The 14,573-nt window shown below is 39.6% G+C and overlaps 1 protein-coding gene across 2 annotated transcripts in view; it reads left to right on the top strand.

Moving 5' to 3' along the window:
* arap2 (ArfGAP with RhoGAP domain, ankyrin repeat and PH domain 2) overlaps positions 1-14,573 on the top strand; it is a 130,621-nt gene that overhangs the window by 87,901 nt on the left and 28,147 nt on the right. For both annotated transcript variants that reach the window (XM_008435470.2, XM_008435469.1), the window contains exons 17-23: positions 1,131-1,233; positions 1,714-1,912; positions 8,571-8,634; positions 9,131-9,294; positions 10,928-11,140; positions 11,964-12,069; positions 13,345-13,492. In XM_008435470.2, coding sequence (XP_008433692.1) covers positions 1,131-1,233; positions 1,714-1,912; positions 8,571-8,634; positions 9,131-9,294; positions 10,928-11,140; positions 11,964-12,069; positions 13,345-13,492 — 997 coding nt within the window. The remainder of the gene's footprint in view (positions 1-1,130; positions 1,234-1,713; positions 1,913-8,570; positions 8,635-9,130; positions 9,295-10,927; positions 11,141-11,963; positions 12,070-13,344; positions 13,493-14,573) is intronic.

The following is a 14,573-nucleotide window of genomic DNA, read 5'->3' as shown; positions in this document are numbered from 1 at the left end:
TGGCCTGAATGAAACATGGCCATAAAAATTCCAATTCTCAACCTTACCTTGTTAAAGGAAAGCCCAAAGATTTCTTTTTTCCTTCTTACTTTCCTTAAAACGTGTTCTGATCTTAGCATCAAAAATGGGACGTGGTTCAGCCTCTGTAAAAATGAAACACTAGCTGCCTTTAGCCAAGATTAATGTGTGCGCCCGCATCTGTTTTTGATTAAAAGTTGCTGAGTATTTCTTGGTTGGTTCTGTTTACAATCTCTCTAGAAGATAAGCGTCCTCGGAAGTATCTTTGCAGCCAATACCAGGTTTTTCTCCCAAATATGCCCTCTATTTAGCTCCATCTGTCTTCCCATCGTTACTCCCCAGCATAAACACAGTGTTATGCCACCACCGCCACTTTTCAGTGTGACGGTCTTTCAGGATGACGCGCAGCCTTAGTTTTACGTCATACAAATTGTTTTGCAAAATGTAAGATTATGGTTTCATCTTAATTCGTCCACAGGCATCCTGTGTCTTCTTGATTTTGATAAACTGGAAATGGGATTCAAAAAGCCTTTCTCTGTGCCACACTTCGATTGAAGTTGAACGATTGTACTGTCAAAAAAAAAAATGCTTCCACCTGAGCCGTGGACGTATGTAGTTCCTCCAGAGTTACCAGGAGCTTCATGACTTCTTTTCTGATAAACTCTCTTTTTACTCAGTCCGTCTGTTTAGGTGGAAGGCCATGTTTGTGTAGGTTTACTGTTGTCATATCGCCAACATTTTCAGATGATTCTTTCATTTATGTGCAACTTTTTGCTACGTCCCTAGAGGAGATTATTTCTATGCGTATTAATCTTTTCCCTCAACAGATTTTCTGCTTGTGATGCATTTGGAAACCATCAGTAAATCGGAATGAATCGGTGACGGAGCTCCTTTACCCTCCGCCTCCTTGTGTTAGCTCCCGCTAATGTACAGTTTAATACCTAGATTCTGAAGTGCCACGGTAAAAATGCTCTTACAGTAACTTGAATAAAATGCAGCGCATGCATCTACGCTTAATGTTTGCAAATGTGGAAAGTTTAAGGTGTCCTGCTGTACACGAAAACTTCCTCGCATTCGGAACCTCTGAAAGTTGACCTTCGTGTCTCCGGCAGGGCTGTGTTTACTGTCGAGCTCTACCTCCGAACAGAGCGAGTCCTGACTGTCGGAGCAGAGACGCAGGATACGCAGCACGACTGGATCCAGGCGCTGACAAAGGTGACACCGTTCGAGCCGAGCGCACCCACACACACGGCGCGCATTTCCATCCTCCTATAAGTTTGTTTTTCACCTGAAGTTTAAGTGAAGGTTTTTTTCTTTTATTTTGTTCATGCTGCAATGCCTCTTTCAGTAAGACAAGTGGTTTTGCCATCTTCCCCCGCTTGCTGTAGGAGCCTTTTTAATAAGTCCCTATATAAATATGCCCACTGTTCCCTCTTATCTTTCCAGTCTTAGGCGACTTAGTCGCTGGGAGGAAAGATTCAATGCAGCATCACTAAACGTCCCTCTCCCTCTGCAGAAGAGGCCGGCCTTTCAATGTAAATCGAAAGAACATGGCGCAGAAACTTTTGCCAGTGAATGCAAACTAAAGTATATACATTCAGTACGGTTGCAGTTACTTTGCATTTAATTTGGACGTGTTGGACGTGTGAAATATATTTTCCGTCTCTCTTTTTCATAAACACATGCTGTCCACAGTGCTTTGTCCCGTCTAAGGTGGAGGGACTGGTGCGGAAACAAAGCGAACTGATTGGCAGACTCCAGTACAAAGAAGGCCATGACCTGTATCACTGGAGGACGGGGTGGTTCACGCTGGAGGGCTCCGCCCTGTACTTCAACTCTGGAGATGAGGCGGGAGAGGAGGAAGTGCTTCATCTCAAACAACTGCAAGAGCTTAGTGAGTGTCTTACTGATTTGTATGGTGGGTTTTTGGGGGGTTTTTTGGCAAGTATTTTCTATTTTTACAATGTCAAACTCGGATTAAGAACACAGTAAGGTGCCTGATCAAAAATGTTTGAAAACACAGAAACCATAAAAAAAACAGAAAGAATACAGATATTTCTGAGCGGTACTATTGTCTAGTGTTTATTTATTAATGTCCAGAAGTTTTAAGTATAAGTCCCACATTGCAGGCTTAGTCTCAGCTCTCTCATATTTTAATCTACTGATTGTATTTAAGTAAACGTAGTGTAAAAGGGGCAAAAAGATCAGAAGTTGGAAAGCAAGCAACAATCATCACTCCTTCGCCACTGTGCTTCATAGTTGGTGCGAGGTGTGCATGATGGTTTGGTTTGTCATTGGTTTTAAAAAAAGAAGTTTCACTTTCTTTGCCTTTTGACTACCGTCATAAAACATTTAATATGCTGACATCTTTAGATACTGGCTTTTGATGTAAGGCGAGCTCATGACTTTCCTGGAGAATGATTGCCGTCAATGTTTCTGTGCAAATCTACGCTACACAGATCTATTCTGAGGTTGAGCTGGCACAAATTGAAATTAAATTGTCCCTGTGTAATAAAAGCATCTCCACATCAAGAAACCAAAAAGAAAATTCTCTATTTGAAGTAAAGGCACATATGTGATGCACTTACAAAAAGCATCTGTCAAAGTGATTTTCCTGCTTTAGTTTCTTCAGCAACAGCATCTTCTTTACAAGGAATTGTGCAAACATGTGCTGGTTTTATCCTTGCCGCTTGTCCAAATTACCGCTGAACATGAGTTATTTCTACTCATCAGCGCGGAAGGCTCCAAAGTTCACACAAGCTTTGGCAGACGTTGAAGATTTTTGGAACATTTCAATTGATTGCACCAGCGTGGCGCACGAACAGAAGGAGGGGAGAATCAATAGATCTTTTTAATCTACTTACAGCTCGGCATGGATCAAATCACGCAAAGTGCCGCCCCATCTTCTCACCTGGGGCGGGATAAAGAACTGCAGCGGTGTTCATTTTTATTCCTGGCTTTCACAAACCATATTTGTCACAGCCAGAGAGCCCCTACAGCCAGAAGGGGACCCGTGTTTTGTCAGGCGTATGTTGGGTTTTGGAACACTGAGGGGGAAAAAAAAAAAGATCGCCTCAGGATTCGTGGTCTGTGACATGGGATTAACTGTTATTTTCTCTGTAGCGACACCACCACATGAAAGGTGCCCCTGTGTAACACTGAGGGATTAAATAAACTCACTTTTCAATTAAAGTCACCAAATAGTTCCTACGTGCTTCACTCCAACATCCGTCAGCTGTTTTACATGCACTCTGATTCATAGTTATGCTGTATTTGGCTGTTTCACATATCATCAGTTTATTCAGCTGTAATGTGAAATGTTTTCCTGTCCGATCTCTAACCCTAAAAACAAAGAACCTTGATCTTTTATTTACATGGTTTCAATTAATAAAAATTTTGACTTTACCCAATACAAACAAATACAAACCAAAGGAAAGAGCAAAAGAAGAAAAAGAATCTAATGTTGATCCAAAGTAAATAAACTAGATACTCCTATTCAGGGTTGGTCACAAAAGTCCATTTAGTTTATTATATGCAGAGAATAGTGAAAACAAATTTGTCTCCCTAACACAGCTAAAAGTTTGAGATCATCAAATAAATTTGTAACGCAGGACACAAATTACCTGACGAAATGCAAAGAGCAGCAGAGAAATTCTGATTTAATTTATTAGGAGGGAAACGCTACTTGAAAATGCAATCCCTCCCTCTGTTAAATTACGACTTGTTTTTCACATTTTTTTATTTTTTTATTTTTTTTAAAAGTTTAGATAAATTTCACCAGCCACACTTAGTCCTGATGCCAAACTGACATGTGGAATAAAATAAATAAATCACTTGACAATAACAACTCTTGACAGCACGGCGCAGGCTAAAACATTAACGACTGGTAAGATTTACAAACGCATTCATTTGGCTTGGGTCTCCATTGATCCACAGTGAGAATTAAAACACACAAACAACAAATTATCTCTTGGAAAATATGAGATGAATTTTAGTATTTGCTCAGACGTCATTAGTGTTTACAAAAGAAGATGTTTATCTCTCTTGCAGTCTAATAATGTTTAAAAAAAATTAAAATCACGATAACAAACTCTGGGATTTTTGAACAAAACGCTGCCGTTTGTTCATAAGTCCAGTTAAATCCATTCCTTGTTTTCTGACATAAAAAAACATCTGCTGACCAGAAGCATTTGTTTCCACAGTAACAAAGCTTTGAAAAAAACGCATAACTGCTTTGAACATTCAGAATTTGGTAGTAAAAAAAAAAAAAAACCAACAACCATAAAATAGATTCTTTGGTGAAAACAAGGCCGCAGACTTATCACACAGACAGAAACAAACCCATTGCCGCTGAGCTTGTAGTCAGATGAATGAGGATTTCTGTATGCTTGTTCAAAACAGCTATGACAAATGTTTTGCATTTTACCTGATAACGCGCCTAATAAACCTCTCTCAAGTCAATCTCTTAAGTTCTTGGGTTTCCTTTCTTGCTATTTGGATCAAAATAAAACGCGGCACCCTTGAAAATGTGCCAGAGAAAATTACAAAAAGAAAAAGAAAAGAAAAAAAACACTTTATGGGATTAATTGTATTTCTTTTCCCCGTTTCTGGATCAACATCAACTGGCCGGTACAAAAGACTTGTCAATCAAAGTTAGACAGTCGCCTTTCTTGCAATCAAATTAAAATATATGCTTCCGCATATCTTCAATGCATGTGTTGGATTGTTTTTTTTTTTTTAAGGTTTTTGTATGATGCGCTCCAAATGAATTTATCTTGTGAAGATACAGAACGCATATAAATCCACCCAAGTGTGTGTGAAAGCTTATATTCTTAAAGGTAATTACAGAATAAAGGTATTTATTAAGGCAGCAATCCGTCTCATAAAATCGGCGGTTTGCTAAGATGAAGTCCTGCGTCTTCTTTTCTGTATTTTCCATCCTTCTATCCATTACTGGAGCACAATCAGTGCTTGAGAGTGATGAAAGTGCCAGATGTTGTTGCTAGGAGATTTGAGCAGCCTCGTCTCCATTTTTTATTTTTTTTTGTTCTTTCTCTGTTGTGTGTGATTGTTGCCATGATCCAAGCAGCTGTTTGAAGCCCCCGAAGAGATTATGGCTGCGCTTCAGAGTCCCTCAGCTCACTTCCTCTGTATCTCGCTCCCTTATTCCGATTTCAAAAGACTGATTGTGGAGATGAAGAATGTCAGTAAATGTGTCTGTTTTACTGATGCGTTCAATACCACCAACAAGGCAATCTATTTGCATTCAGACCTTTTTTTGTTGTTGTCGTTGTGACAATTGTGTATAAATAACAATTTTCTTTGTGCCCTACTTCCCACTTATGTTTTAATCTACCGTCATTGTGAGGGTGGTATTTTGGAAGTAGTCATATTTTCCATTACAATAGAGAAAATCTATAAGTTTAAGACAGCATTTATGTTTTTCTCTGCATTTACCAGCTGCCACTTCCCTTTCATTTCTCTGTCTTCATTATTCATTTATTTGTTTATTTTTATTATTATATTTTTTTTTGTGCAAAATCCCAACTGGTAGTAAAGAAGCAAATATAAATGCTTACATTTGTAACAGTACAGTGACAGATTTATTTGTACGGCGTGATACATTGTTGGCTGACATTTGGAAAGGAGCGCCATTTATTTTCTTTGATGCTGATTGGCTCAACCCCCAAAACTGGTAGATATTTCCTTCTGCGGTAGTGCTATGTAGGTCTCCATTGTGAATAATGTTAAATTATATTTGGTGTTTAAGCTATTAAAATAGAGAGTTACGAATTATCTTAGAGGAGTTCTGGAATATTGGCGGGTTTCTGCTATTCAGGAGCCGGTGTGGACCCAAACGAAAGCGGCGGTCCACTGTATCGTTCTTCGAGGAATCCCACAAATGGTCAAAAGGTGCTTAGATATTTATTTCAATTAAAATATCTGTCCTGTTAGCATTGCTCAGCTACAGCCTTTGCAAAAGATGGCACATTTGTCGGCAACTCAGTTGTAACATATTTAGTGTTGTAGCATACTTCTACACTGAAAAGCTCACTGTTTAATATGTTGGTTTATTCAGACCCACACCATCGCAGATCCTCCATGTTTAACTGTGGGCATCTGGTGCTTTTCCACATTTCATTTGTTTCAATGAAATGAGCACACCATCAGTGTCTGGGAAACGACCGGCGCCACCGCCATCGACGGTAAACGTTACTAACTAAACATGATTAGAAATACAAATAGCACTATGTTCCTGTTAGCGCTCTTCTTCCGTGCTGCTCTGGCAATTTTTCTACTAATGTACTGCAGTTTTTGCTGGAATTTATTCAAGTTTTTGAAGTTGGAATTGTGATTGGTTTCTACCGATATTGCCTTTTCTGATGAGGAATGTTCTTGAACTGAATATATTAAGAAGGAATGCATAACTTAATAATTTGAAGTCGTGTAAGAATTTCCCAAGGGAGCGTTTTAATGACATACAAAATTTATTTTAGTGTAATAATTCACGTAGGTTACAGCACCTGCTTTCATAAATATATTACGTATAGCAACAATCCACAGATTTGTTCTGATGTTTCCAGTGTGTGTTAAAGCTGTGTTTTGACGTGTGTCAAAAGACGCTCCGTTACGTCGCACTTCTGATGTGCGTTGTCCTTTAGTCTCCGACCAGAGCACGCGATTCCAGCTCCCCTCCACATGTTTGCGTTTGTGAGGCATTTTCTCACAATATCCTCAATCTGCAAATTGGCATGTTGATAGAATGTGATTAATGGTTGTCGAGGAAACTCAATGACCCCGAGATGTTCCTCTGCCTCGCAGTTATCTAACGGGGAGCTTTTGACATTTTTTGTTTTTCCATTTACCTCCCATACCATCTTTCTCACAGTGAGATGACAAGAAACCTACACCTGATTTAACTTTGAAATTTTGAAATGTCTGATCAGTGCTCAGAGATCTAAATGATATCATGTTTACTCGCCACGTTTGCTCATTGGGATGTTCGGGCAAATCGAGTCAATGTCAGACCTCTGATCTTTAGCACAAGGTGCAATCTCACACCGATATTTTGTTGTACATACTTCTTTACTACTAAAAGCAGAATTTCAAACACTGTTGGATTTTGGATGAATAACATCCATCCAATCAATTCGCTCTACATGCTCTTTAATTTTTTATCACACATACCAGTACCATCTGACGTCATGTAGACATGAACCCTACATGATTGGTCAAATACATCATCAGGATTCAGATGATGCATGTATCGCGCATGAAGATAGATTTCCAATTTTCGTGCAACCTTCTAAATATTTTATTGATTGTATAGTAATGGGTCTCACTCATCCAGGTCGTTCTAAACATTTCATATCTGATCTGAAAGTTTAAATTTGTTAGCCTGTGTTTCTGTTAAAAGAAGGCTAAATCACTGTTTAACAATCCTTTTCTATTCCCAAAGCTATTATGCCGAGTCGCACATTTTTTTCTTCTTCTAATCAGCAAAGGCTGTACGAATGACAGTGTTGTAATGATGTGACTTGACTACACAATCTGACATGAAGAAAGCCAAGTTTCATAAAATATGTGATAACCTGAATGCTGATCAATTTCATTGTACGTTTTTTCCCCCCCTTTCTTTGCTCTAATATGTAATCTTACCAAGAAGATGTGGTACCAGAGATTGGATCAATAGTTGTCTCAGAGCATGACTTTTAATACAAGTCTTATTTGCTTACCACACGTCTTCGCTATGCTTGAAAGTCTGGTCAGATATATTTTCAGAAGATTTAAAAAGAAAACGAGAACAAAAATTGGTCAGATGAAATGTTACATATTTTACATATTTACTAGCGTCGTTTCCTCCCTCTTGAAAGTTGCAGCCTTAAAAAAACCCGCTAAGTTAAATATTATTTTACGAGACCTTTATCAGAATGGAGGACTACACATTGCATTGCAGTACAAAAGCTTGAAAAGAAAGGATAAAATGAAGTCCCAGAAGTTTGAAATGTTTAAATCCTCACATTCTTTAATTAATGAATGAATGTATTTATTTATCTTCCATGCTTTCTCCTTATATTTACCATATTCTATGAATTTACAAATACATGTTGTAAAATTGAGACAATATAGCTTTTTTGCATATTATTTACATATGTGTGTTGTATTCTTATTTCCTGCTGCATTGTGATTTCTGTCAGTCGACTGTGTGTAATGCTCTTCTGTTTACATCAGTATAACTTGATGTTATGAAATATTCTTCCACTTGCCTTACAACAAACACAACATCTACATTTGTGTCAGTGTTAACGTATTTGGGAACTTTTACAATTTTAAAGTACACGAACGGTACGAAATGCAATTGAATTATCCCGGTTTCTTCTTGATTCGTGATTAAGATTTGTTTGTGCATATCGAGGTTTGCTGTGTTTGTGACTGACTTAAAGTATAAATGCATAGACACTTCATGCATCTTTCAAGCTTAGCCAAACTGAGATTATGCCGTTTCAAATGGCAAACCTAAACTGTCCCCTGCAAACCCTTTCTTTCCTCAGCTGTCTCCACACATGTCGAGGGCGAAGACAAGATCCAAGTTCTTCTGATGGTGGAAAGCGGAAGGTATGTCTTTGTTTGACAAAAAATAAATAGATAATAATTAATTTTATGTTTTTCCATTCACCAAAAGCATATTCATTAGTCAGTGTTGTTAGCTTTGAGTTCGTTTTTTTTTTTTGTTGTCTTGTTAGTTCAAATCCACTTCACCTTCTGTAGCCATCTGTGGTAATTAAAGCTACGCCTGAGATAAGGAGACAAGGACTGAGATGGTAACACAATGCGGCTGAGAATTTCCGACTCCATTTTTTATTTATTTTTTTAAATAACGCAACAAGACTTTGTGCTGATGCCACTAATTGCTGTTTGTTTGTGTGTATTTCATCAAACCTCATGGGAAGATGTAGAAGAAGCGCTTTTGTGTTCCTTTAATCTCGGCAGTTGTTTGTTAAATGATTCAGAAGTGGGTTTTTCTTTTTTTTTCTTTTTTTTTTTCAAAAACGTGTGAACCTCGGGTGATCTTCACTCAGGCTTTTAGCTGATATTATCATCTTTTCGCCAGAACAATTTACATCCACGGGTTCAACAGGATGGACTTTTCTCTGTGGCACTCCGCAATCACGCTGGCCGCCGGCACAGACGGCAAAGCGCTCGGTGACCAGCAGCTGACCAAAAACGGCGTCCCTATTATAGTCGACAGCTGCATTGCTTTTGTCACTCAGTACGGTGAGTCGCCGCATATTTACCTGCAGAGCCTCGAGTCTGGAAGAGTGAGTTCTGTATGACTAATGTTCAGTTTTTTTCCCCCCTTGAGAAGCTTATTCATCCAACGGAGATGAGATTTTCATGCTTTTTAATGTTGTCTGGCACAATGTGGTGACATTATCCTACCTCGCTTTTCACGGTATTTTTGGAAATGTCAAAAAGGCAGTCCACTTTTCACCATGCTCTCGCTGTGGGACCGCTCCCAACAAAATATACGGCTCCATGCAAAGGCGTTGATAACCCTTGCGGTGTTTTCTCGTTTCGTCATGTTACAGCCACGAGCTTTAATCCGTTTTCTTGGGATTTTAGAAAATAGACTGAAGTAAATTAGCGCCAAACTGTGGAGTGGATGGAGACGGATACGTTGGATTTTCTTCCAAATAAAAATTTTAAACGTGTGTGCGTGTGTGTGTTTGCATTTATATTTGGTCTCCTAAAATATTTGCCTATTCTGCTTTCCAATTTAGTTCAAACCGAGTGAAATTAGATGGAGAGCATTTGTGGACAGCAATTCAATATGATTTCAGTCTTAGAAAGAATACTTTCACAAAAGTCTGAATGAGAAGTAATACATTTAATAAAGCCTTATTAGATTAGAACAATACAGTCAAAAGAGTCAAGTTTGCGCTAGCTAACAGTTAATTCAGGCCATCTTTTATAGTTTCTGGTCAGTAGAGCTCGTGACAGTAGGTCGTCTTGTCGTAGTTTCTTGGTGTTTCCCAAAAAAAAGGGAGGAAAGGGTTGATTAAACTATAAGTGTGAAGTTGTGCACCAAAGATTTTGTGGCGCTAAAGCAGAGATAGTCTCGCCATTTACCTTTTGTGAAGAAAAAGGATTTCTCTTTGATGTTAAAGAGGACAGCTTTGATCCTGATGAGCTCTGGGTCGGGAAGGTAACAAAAAGATTAGTCTCGAGCATTAAGGACCCAAACCCCTGCTGCTTTATGACTCTGTAAGAGTGTCTGTGTGAGAACAGCTGACCTATCTTATGACAAGACTATTCATATAATCTAAGGCTATGTTTAGAAGAGGCCACTATCTGTATTATGAGATGTCAATTGGGGAAAAAGTACAGTGTTTAGATGAGACCATCAAGACACTTTGAGTCAGCTGTAGTTGTCATGCCAGGCCACTACATGGCACTGTGACTTTTAGCATGTCATTGAATGTGCTTGCGCTTTTGACACTTATCTTCCTCCTCAATAGTTTCTACCTCATTTAGAAAACGGTAACCCATCTCAAATGGCCCAAGTGCTCATGCAACAACACGCATATCAACTTAGAAGAAGTTGTGTTAAACTGAACAGGTTAAGTAGCACGCAGTACAATGATAGCTGTGATTGAATTTGTAACAAAACGTATAAAAGCTCAAGGGTGTCGATATTTTCGCAAAGCGGTTACCAAAACCTACATTATACACAGATTATTGCCACTTTGGCAGTGCTGCTGTAAAACTGATGTAAGAAACTGTGAAATGACGAGACCAAGATGTCTTACAGCAATACTTTTATCCTACAGTTTTACAATCCAGCACTTTGTAAGAAAAAAAATCTGCTCTGCTTGATTCTTAATAAATAACCACACTCTCGATGCAGGCTTGTGCCAGGAGGGGATCTACCAGTCTCCGGGGGACCCTGCCCGGGTGTCCCTCCTCCTGGAGGAGTTCACTCGTGATGCCCGCAATGTGAAGCTGAGGAACAAGGAGCATCAGCTGGAAGACGTAACAGACACCCTGAAGCGCTTCTTATCCCAGTTGGAGGACGCACTTTTGACCAAGGAGCTCTATCCATACTGGGTGTCAGCTCTGGGTAAGTGAGGTGACTGCTACAGATGGGAGAGAAACAAAAGGCTGTCTTAAAAAGATTCTGTATTGCAGCTTCTTTTAGTTTACAGTCACAAACAAATGCAAACGGATTTAGTCGAAATGTCCTCTTTCCATTGTGGAGTCATAGAAACGCCAACAACAAATAGGCGCACAAGCCTGAATTTCACAGATTTTCTCACGAACCGCATTTTCACAGGCGTCACGTCCACACCTGTGTGAGATGTGTTTGACACCACTGTCCTGCGTCTCAGTGGGGAGAGTAGTCATCTTGCAATCTGTGAAAGCTGTGGTGTTTTGTTTCTTTTTTTTTTTCTTTTTTTTTCCAGCTTCCTTCTGTCTCGTCAGGGTGCCCGATTTAACGTATGAATGTTGTGAACACAGCTAGTTTAAAAGCGCTTTGAGTGTTTGGTATGGCTAGAAAGGTGCTACACATGTTTAGTCAATTTACCAGTTGTGCCCAGTTTCCATCCATCCCGCTGTTAAAATGAGATAAAGTGGAGGACTCTGGAGGTAGTCTTCCTCATTATTCACTCCAATCTGTGCAATGCACCGCTACCACTGAGAGCTTAACAACCGCTCCGCGGGATGCTGCCACCACCATGCTTGGTGCCCCTGTTTTTAGTCTGAATCCCGTTACTTTGACACCTCCCAACGTTCGTCTTGATATCGAGAGCAAACAGGTTGATCTTTGTCTCATCTGGCTCTAAAACCTTTGTTGGAGATGTTGTTTGATCATCACACCGTCATCGTTAACGGGACAAAGTTGTTGCAATAACTGCCGTGTTTTTGTGCGGTTTTGTTCGCAGACGAGACGGACGAGAAGCAGAGGGTGAAGAAGTATTCCACTTTCATAGAGAGTTTGCCAAAAATCTACAAATCGACTCTTCATGCCTTGCTTCAGCACCTGTACAGGTATGTGCACGCAGACTCACGGTTTTGGTCACAGTCAGGGAATCTCGGTCCTCTTCACCTGTAATTGGAAGCGGGTCGTGTTTTTGTTTCACTGCCAAGCTCCTGCAGAAAACATGCATGTTCTAGCTGGTTTTTAATATAGCTGGTCCACAGTGGAAAAAACAAGCAAAACAACAAAAACACCCTTTAATTTGTCCTGGGAAAAGTGGTCTGGGTTTCTCTTAAGATGCAAATGAAATTTGAGCCGTTGCATCCAAATAGCTCTCGATTTGCCATTTGTCCACTTCTGATTCATCTATTGTCCCTTATTTTCTGCAACAAAAAAAAAAACTGCTCTACTTTGTATAATATAACATTTTGTTATACTTTCCCCGTTCACAAGTCTTGCTTAGTTTCCAAGACATTGTCATAAATACTGTACAGTGGGAATGCTGGCAGGTTCTTCAAAATGCAAGCTTAATTAGAAAAGGCTGCTTATCACTGGAAAAAACTGTGTCCTTGGGTTGAAAACGCTGAATAAATTCCTCATTGTTTGTACCGTTTGCCCATATTTTCCGTCTCAACCAGATTGTGCGGCACATTATTGAAAACGCAGGCAATTAGCAAACAAATTGCAGAACTCCTCAGTAAGAGTGGCTCTGTTTATAGCTCAGTGGGAATTGTTGTTTTTTTTAACTATAGAAGTTATTCCTCTCAGCTTATTCCATGAATTTCTGATATTTCCATTCTCATTCAGCTCATTGCCCGAATATACAAAACATTTAGCTTTATTATTCAGCTTACTGATGATAAACAGCAGGTTGGCGTAAAATAAAACAATAGCAATTAGCGTTAAATGAACTGTGCATCCGAACACTGGATGCAAAAATTTAAGGGAGCCAGCTTTCCTCTCTGGATCTTGTCCCACCGCAGCATCACAGCACAAAGCTGTTAGGTTCTTCCACCTCTAATTGGATTAAGACATGAGCACTCTGCTGTCATCATGTCTTATTCACTGATGCTCACATCACACACACCTCTCCCTCCTCAGATACCTGCACCGGTTTGTTGTCACTCAGCTGTTAATTATATGTACTGATTCAAGAATGCCTAATTGGCCCGGTGCTGAGTTTGGCCCAGAGCCTCGCATTTTATTCAATTCTGAGTGCGCCGTAAAGATGTAAGCTGCTGGTGCTGAGCTCTCTGTGGTCGTTTGCTTACCTTCAGGGTTTTGGGTTCTTTTCTTTTTTTTTTACTAAGCGCTTTTGCTTTTTCGTTTTTTTTTTTTTTGTACAGGATTCAGCAGTGCTCCCACCTCAATGGAATGCCGAGTGAAAAACTGGCCGCCGTCTTCTCCTCCTGCCTGTTCCAGACGCAAGGACAGACTCCGCAGGAAATGAGCGTGATTCGTGACTTAATCAGCAACTATGTTACGCTTTTTAGTGTAAGACAAAAAGACGCTTTGGTGTTTTAATTCGTTTTTTTTTTTCGTGTGCGTGTGTGTGTGTGTGTGTGTGTGTGTGTGTGCGCGTGCGTGCGTGCGTGCGTGTGTGTGCAATTTTAAAGGATGGACATAAGACTTCAAGAGAGCTAAGTTTTACTTGCTCACTTGATATGGGTTTTCCGCCTGCGATGACCCATATCAAGCGAAGTTAGGTAACATCCATCTTTTTCATTGCATAAACACGTTGCATAAGTTGTTAAAAAAAAAAAAAACTACACTGTCTTCGCTCTTATTTTGCATTGTGTCCTATGTATGCCAAGTTTATTCTCCACACACTGCATCTCCAAAACTAAAAACAACTATTATAAGAAAAGAAAATCAGGGAAGAGAAACAGAAACAGGTCAACTGGACCAAAATCCACATAATAAAATCTACCTCAAGAGGTTATTGTGCGTTGGGCAGTTCATTCCTGCGTCATGGCTCTACATGTCTGAAGCTATTTATTTCACAAATACCTAACTTGAATAAAAAGAATGATAACAGCTCTCTTTGTGGAAAGAGGACAACTCTTGGTCATCTGCTACATTATTTCACAAGGTTTGAAAGATTTTGAAGAGATTTCAAAATTTCTTTGATCGTCTTCTTCTTTTTACTGTCTCTTCTCAATGGTTTTATGTCTAGGTACTGAGATGGCCAATGAAAAAAGATTAACTTTGCGTCTGGTGAAAGCTTGTCTGGTGGATCTGCTGATGTTTTTGCCTTGGCCAAGTTAGGGGAAATGCGCAAGATTCCTCCTGTTCCTGTTAAGGACCAGAATTCAAGGCGAGACGTTAAGGTCCCAAAGTAGCAAATCGGCCCCAAACCATCACACTGCCACCGCCATATTTGACTGTCAGTGTCATATTCTATTTATGAAATGTTTTGTTTTTTTACACAAACTAAAAACAAACTTTCACAGACTATTTTCCAAAAGCTTTGGAATCATCAGGATATGATGTCAGAAAGGTGTTTATGTTCTTTTTGGTTAGCTGCGTTTTCTCCCTTGGAACTCTACCAAGGATTCACGTCCCTCCTGATCTC

The sequence above is a fragment of the Poecilia reticulata genome, linkage group LG18, assembly GCF_000633615.1.
Source record: "Poecilia reticulata strain Guanapo linkage group LG18, Guppy_female_1.0+MT, whole genome shotgun sequence".
Classification (NCBI taxonomy): Eukaryota; Metazoa; Chordata; class Actinopteri; order Cyprinodontiformes; family Poeciliidae; genus Poecilia; species Poecilia reticulata.
The sequence above is the reverse complement of the archived record's forward strand: the minus strand, read 5'-3'. Positions and strand labels throughout refer to the sequence as shown.